The sequence below is a fragment of the Cyprinodon tularosa genome, unplaced genomic scaffold, assembly GCF_016077235.1.
Source record: "Cyprinodon tularosa strain WSP-4 unplaced genomic scaffold, ASM1607723v1 ctg179, whole genome shotgun sequence".
NCBI lineage: Eukaryota > Metazoa > Chordata > Actinopteri > Cyprinodontiformes > Cyprinodontidae > Cyprinodon > Cyprinodon tularosa.
In genome coordinates this window covers 1,041,159-1,046,944 of record NW_024038602.1, presented here as the reverse complement: position 1 = coordinate 1,046,944, position 5,786 = coordinate 1,041,159, and the positions used below count along the sequence as shown (strand labels likewise).

The 5,786-nt window shown below is 39.7% G+C and overlaps 1 protein-coding gene across 1 annotated transcript; it reads right to left on the bottom strand.

Annotated features, from left to right (window-relative positions):
* Positions 1-1,191: 1,191 nt before the first annotated feature.
* LOC119781538 (bone morphogenetic protein 10-like) lies at positions 1,192-4,032 on the bottom strand. The gene is made up of 2 exons (XM_038282034.1): positions 3,565-4,032; positions 1,192-3,341 (listed from the first exon to the last, which is right to left on the bottom strand). The coding sequence occupies exons 1-2, from the start codon at positions 3,896-3,898 to the stop codon at positions 2,287-2,289; spliced, it is 1,389 nt and encodes a 462-aa protein (XP_038137962.1). The 5' UTR covers positions 3,899-4,032; the 3' UTR covers positions 1,192-2,286.
* Between the last annotated feature and the right edge of the window lie 1,754 nt (positions 4,033-5,786).

Below are 5,786 nucleotides of genomic sequence, written 5' to 3'. Positions count from 1 at the left end.
CTGATGGCTACTTTCAACAGGATAATGCGCCTTGTCATAAAGCTGGAATCATCTCAGACTGGTTTCTTGAACATGACAATGAGTTCACTGGACTCAAATGGCCTCCACAGTCACCAGATCTCAATCCAATAGAGCATCTTTGGGATGTGGTGGAACGGGAGATTCGCATCATGGATCTGCAGCCGACAAATCTGCGGCAACTGTGTGATGCCTTCATGTCAATTTGGACCAAACTCCCTGAGGAATGCTTCCAGCACCTTGTTGAATCTATGCCATGAAGAATTGAGTCAGTTCTGAAGGCAAAAGGGGGTCCAACCCGTTACTAGCATGGGGTACCTAATAAAGTGGCCGGTGAGTGTATAGTAGCTGTATTGAGAGATCATCTGAGTCTTGGTTACTTTTATAACATATGAAGCAAGTCTGCACATTGTTCTCCAACCTTCCTCTTCACCAGCCCTTTTAACAGTCAACCATCCAAAGACGCTTGAATAGGCTGCATCGCTAAATCGACTTAAGGAAGTATTCTTCACCACATTTATAGATACATCCGAGTTGCTGCCATTCAACTCACTTCTTTACTATTTTGGTCAAAAAGCTTCTAATGAGTGTAGATTAGGCACAGTCCATTCCAGGTCAGACTGTTCACTGTCTGGATCTCTGGCCTACATATTTCTCAGTTGTAAATCCACATGCTGAGTGATGATCCTCTTCATTAGACAGTTCCCGAGGGTTGCTCCATTGCTACCTACTTCCAACTGTTAACAGCAATAGCTAGGTGATAATGTGAAGTGAATCTTCCATTTTCCATTTATACCGTTGGCTTTGATAAGGGTATAAGCATACCATTGATAGAAAAGGGAGGTAGGAGGGTTCGAGTCCAGTGAGCAACCTGATGTCTCAATTGTCAATAGTACACGTTTGTCCTGGAGACCAGGAATCTGACACCACCTTTTCACAAATACAACCACTTCGAGTGGCGTCTCACCCTGAGTGATTGCCTACAAGACTCCAGACTCTGACACCTCTTTATCAATATGGCATGGAAGCGGATCAAGAGAGGCCCGCCAGGCATGTGGCTGTGGAAGGATGGGGATTAAGCTTGTTAGATGGGAAGTGATGTGTTAACCTGACATTGACACGGTGTGCACGAAACAGGAATGACTGCTCAATGAATAGTTATTTTTTCTCTATATTTTATTTAAATAAGCACAACACTGTTCACATAGGTGTGTGAACAAAAGCATGTGAATTAATAATATAAAGAAATATTTCACAGCAGCCAATAGTCACATTGGATAGAACTAGAAATATCATTTTATGAAAAGAAGTCCCAGGTGGCTCCAATATACTTTGGAAATCCTCCTTCAATCCCAAGCAAGTAAAAACATATTTTCTACATATTTTGTGGGAAACTTTGAGGAAATAATATCACAGTCTTAAAATCATCTCAGAGGTTCCAAGTTGCCTGTGGACTCACATTTCAAAATATGAGAAAGTCTTCGATTTTTTTTTCAAACATTTTAGCAGGATGGTGATTTAGCCTCTTATTAACTTATTATGGCCTATTTTAAAATAAAAGTGCATCTCTTGTATCTATACAGCTCTCCCATTTAAATCTCATGATATGTCTTAAAATGGATGGAATCAGCAATTTTTTACCTTTCAATTCGTAATTAATTAACGGCTAATTAAGTAAAAAAAAAAACTGAAAGAGACTAAGGGGTTTAGCAAATTTGTATCCAGTCTCCTCTAATGTTTTACAGAAGAACCATAACTCACGAATGCAATTACAGCTGCAGGTATTTGAGGGTATCTTTCTATCAGCTTTACACATTTAGAAACATACCTTATTGCCCATTTCTTTCAAAAATCATAATGGGAATATCAGTGTTCTGCACTGACTAACATTGTCGCTTAAATATGGATCTCTGCAGCTCCTTGAAAGTTACCACCCTTTTCCTTTCACGTTACACTTTATGTATTACTTTGGGTTGGTATACCTTATAAGATCCCAATGAAATACTCTAAAATTCGTATTTTTAAATGGACAAAATGGTAAAATATCACTAATGTGAGACCCTTTGCAGCATTAGTTCTGAATGTGTCTGTTCTATGTTAACATGACACTCAGGGAATGCTTTATACAGCTACAAATGTGCATCATGTATTCATCCCTAATTTACAATGAGGAATCTCAGATTCTGTGGAAACAAACAATCACATGAGACTGATGAATAGATTGATAGTTTTAGATACTTAACTAAAAGTCTATTTTTTTCTGGAAGGTTATCTACAGCCACACTCTGCCACCACCATCCCCTCATACTTGTGGTTGAAAGTGACCACATCGTTATCACGATAAAGAAGGGAGATTGGCTTCAGCTTTGTGGGGACACAGCAGGCAGCAGTTGTTTGTTCAGGGTGGTTCAGACTCAGCCGAGTCTGCACTATGGCATGTTTGGTGGGAGAAACCTCTGACGTCATGGGAGTGCTGCACACACCATTGCACTTGTATGCTTCATACCCCTGAGGCTGGATAATCCATGAGTCCCATCCGATGTCTTTAAATTCCACATAAAGAGGTGTCCGCCTGCAGGACTCGTGGTTGGCACTACGGCGGTTTCGTGGGGGTGTGTCGTAGATAAGGTTGGATTGCAGCTCCAAGACAGACTGTTCATCCAGGTCGTTCTGTTCCGGGTGGTCAGAGTTGCGATTTGCACTTTCAATGAGAGGTTGTTGGCTTGTAATCGTGTTATCAGGAAGGTCATTCTCATGTCTAATCATCTGACTTCTGAGCTGTTGTCGGTCTTCTTTTTGATCTCTTGTCGATTCATCTGAAAACACAATAATTACTGAATTGTGTTGCCCCTCCTTGCTCCTGTCAATATCAACCTCCATCAAACTTTTTCCACCTCCTATTTCTTGTTGCATGGCCATTTGCTGATCTGCCCCCAAGCTTTCAATGTGAACCTCCAGCCTATGAGCTGCGTACCCTGACTTCTGCCAGAGTGTAACCACATGAGTGAGGTCAAATGACACCCAGCTATTATCTCTGGCATGAATGTGCTTTGTCACCAGTTCCTCCACATCCTTCATCCCTGCCACCTCCTCTTTATCCCTCCCTCTCCCTTCTTTCCCCACCTCTTTTGTCCAAACTGCACCATCATGTATCTTGTAGATAGTCACCCTGCAGCTGAAGCCGGCATGTTTCTGGGCTTTACGTGCAAGCATGAAGAGTCGCAGTTCAGCTGTTGTTATATGCTCATGGTGTGGTACGGAGATGTTGAATAGAAGGGGATGTATCCGGACTCCAGTGGTTGCAATATTTTGGAGGGAATAATCTGAAATTAAAAACAACACAAGAAGTATTTCAAAGTTGTTTTAAAAGATTGAATCAAATTTATGTTTACAACAGTTCTAAAAGCTGGATTTACAGGACCTTTCTTTGATCTCTGTCAATAAAGGTGGAGCATAATAAATCTTTGACAAACATGATCGCACTAAGTTCACCTATAATAGTTTTCTTACAGTGTATCAGATATAGTTTTTCAAAGAAGTCTGTACCTTCATTCTTGAAACTGCGCACAATGCTGGCAGATGGTACCGCAGTGCGGTCATTGGCAAATCGGTTGTAGAGCTCCAGCATGTACTCTGAAAGTGGCTCTTTCTGGGTGGTGGGCATCCTAGGCTGGGACCTTAACCTGGTGAGGTTTAGTGTGGACAGAAAGTGACTCAAAAAGTCCTGTGCACTGTGGAGAGGATTGTCGATCGCATCCATGCCAACTAATGTCCTGTGGTGAGTCTCGGCAGACTTGATTGGACTGCTGCAGCTCAAACCAGTTAATGCCACAATCACAATATTTATCAAGCCGAGGTTTGAAAAAACCAAAGTGGTCATTCTTGAGCAGCTGAAAGATTTAAATCCAAAGACTGAGCATTAGAAGAGAAAATGTAAATCTTCTGGAGACTTGCCTTCATCAAAGACAAGGAAGGTTGCTGTTGGGGCCAAAGTGAAAACAGCTTTGCCCTGGTTGATCTTTAAGTTGGTTGTGAGGGCAGGGCAGGGCTGTCCAATGTGCTCTGCTGACATGTTTGGAGATGTCACCAAGGCCCTGGTCTGCCCTCCTCTTTCTCACCACACCAGGGACTTATAACCATCCAACAACTCATTTAAATTTATCCCAACATGCAGGAAATTTTGAATAAAATTGTTCTCGCTGAACTGACTTTGAATTCAAACAACAGCTTATCCAAAAATAGAAAATCCCCTGCTTGGATTTAAGTAAAAATGTTGTTACTACACTAGTATCTAATAAACAATACAGTAGAGCTATATCTGTGTTGTTTTTTTATTTTAGATCCAGATAAACCTACCCTACTCATAATATAAAATGGAACCTAAAAGTGTTAATTTAAACCTATATATAACCCTTCATTCTATTTGTCATGGTAAAGACTTCCCAGGTGAACATTTCAGGTTGGAGTGATTACAAAATACATGGATGAATTGTAAAACTAACAGGAATTGGACCAAAAAAAAGAGCTATGTAATAAAAAAAAAAAAGTCAGAATTAAAGTAAACTATTTGTATTGTCTGCTTTAAATAAATTGTAGTTTTCCCTTTGCATATGTATGTTCTTTTGAGTCATGATTCCCCGCAGTTTGGATATTTGGGCTATTTCATACATTATATGTTATCTGAATTGTTTTACCACCACCATGGTTGAAATGTAGCCCACCAAGTTTAGTCATGAAATCCTCACATTGAAGGACCCACACATTGTCCTTGTCATTCATTGTAGGAAACATTTGCCTTCTCCGGAATGTGCAGATTTTCAAGATAAAATGTGGTCTCACTGTGGACTGTGACACTAGTATTGCAGCATCTTCCAGCTGGAAGTAGGGTTGAGCGTTGGAGGGTTTGAGTTGTCTCGGTAACATATTGAAGCTAAAGTTTTGGGTAAAAGTCAGGGCACATCTGTAAAACCAGTGCTTGTGGACAGCTGTTACAAAGAGGACTTTGAGTCTGCAGTTGTTTAAAAATGCCTCTAAAAATATATTTTTAAGCTTGTGTAAATTTATAATTTCCCTTTTAAAGATGTTTTTTTATTACTCTACCTAATGGTAATCTTAAATTAATCTGTTTTCATGCAAGAAAATAAATGATTTATTCTGCAGCCAATCAATATTAAGGTTAGTATGTCTGGACTTGTTCAATAATAATGATTTAAGCTCCTGTCACACCTTGACAATATAGACAGCGTGTGCCTGATGTCCCAGAATCTCCTAAAACGCTGGCATAGACTGAACTTTCTATTTTTTTTATTTTGGGCATATACATAGAGTATTCATAAAGAGTCCAGAACTTATGTCCATGACACCCTAACTTATGCATAATGCATGGCAGCGTAATATCCATAAAAACTTAACAAGCCAGTGTCCTGAGGGGGCAGCAATGTGCCCGAAGGCGCCCGGTCTGCATAAAAAGATTATTTTGATCACAGTATTAACCTAGCTGCTGTTTTGCTTAGAAAGCTTTTAACAAATCTCACCAAGTGATTTGATTGATGTGTCTCCGTAATTTGCTTGTAGATGCAACGTGTTGTGACTCTGTGCTATGTAAATAAAATTAATTGAATTAAATTGTTAAAATGTCGTATGATCTTTCCTGCTTAGAGTAAAAACATTTCAAACAGAAGATGGTCGTCTAAAACCATGACATTTAAGGTAATCCTAAATTCATGTAAACCTATAAAACCAGAGCTGTTTAAGATATGACACAAATA

Coding starts and splice junctions, on each gene's coding strand:
- LOC119781538 (XM_038282034.1), bottom strand. CDS start 3,898: ATGACCACTTTGGTTTTTTCAAACCTCGGCTTGATAAATATTGTGATT. Junction 3,342..3,564: donor GCGCAGTTTCAAGAATGAAG/GTACAGACTTCT, acceptor TTTTAATTTCAG/ATTATTCCCTCCAAAATATT.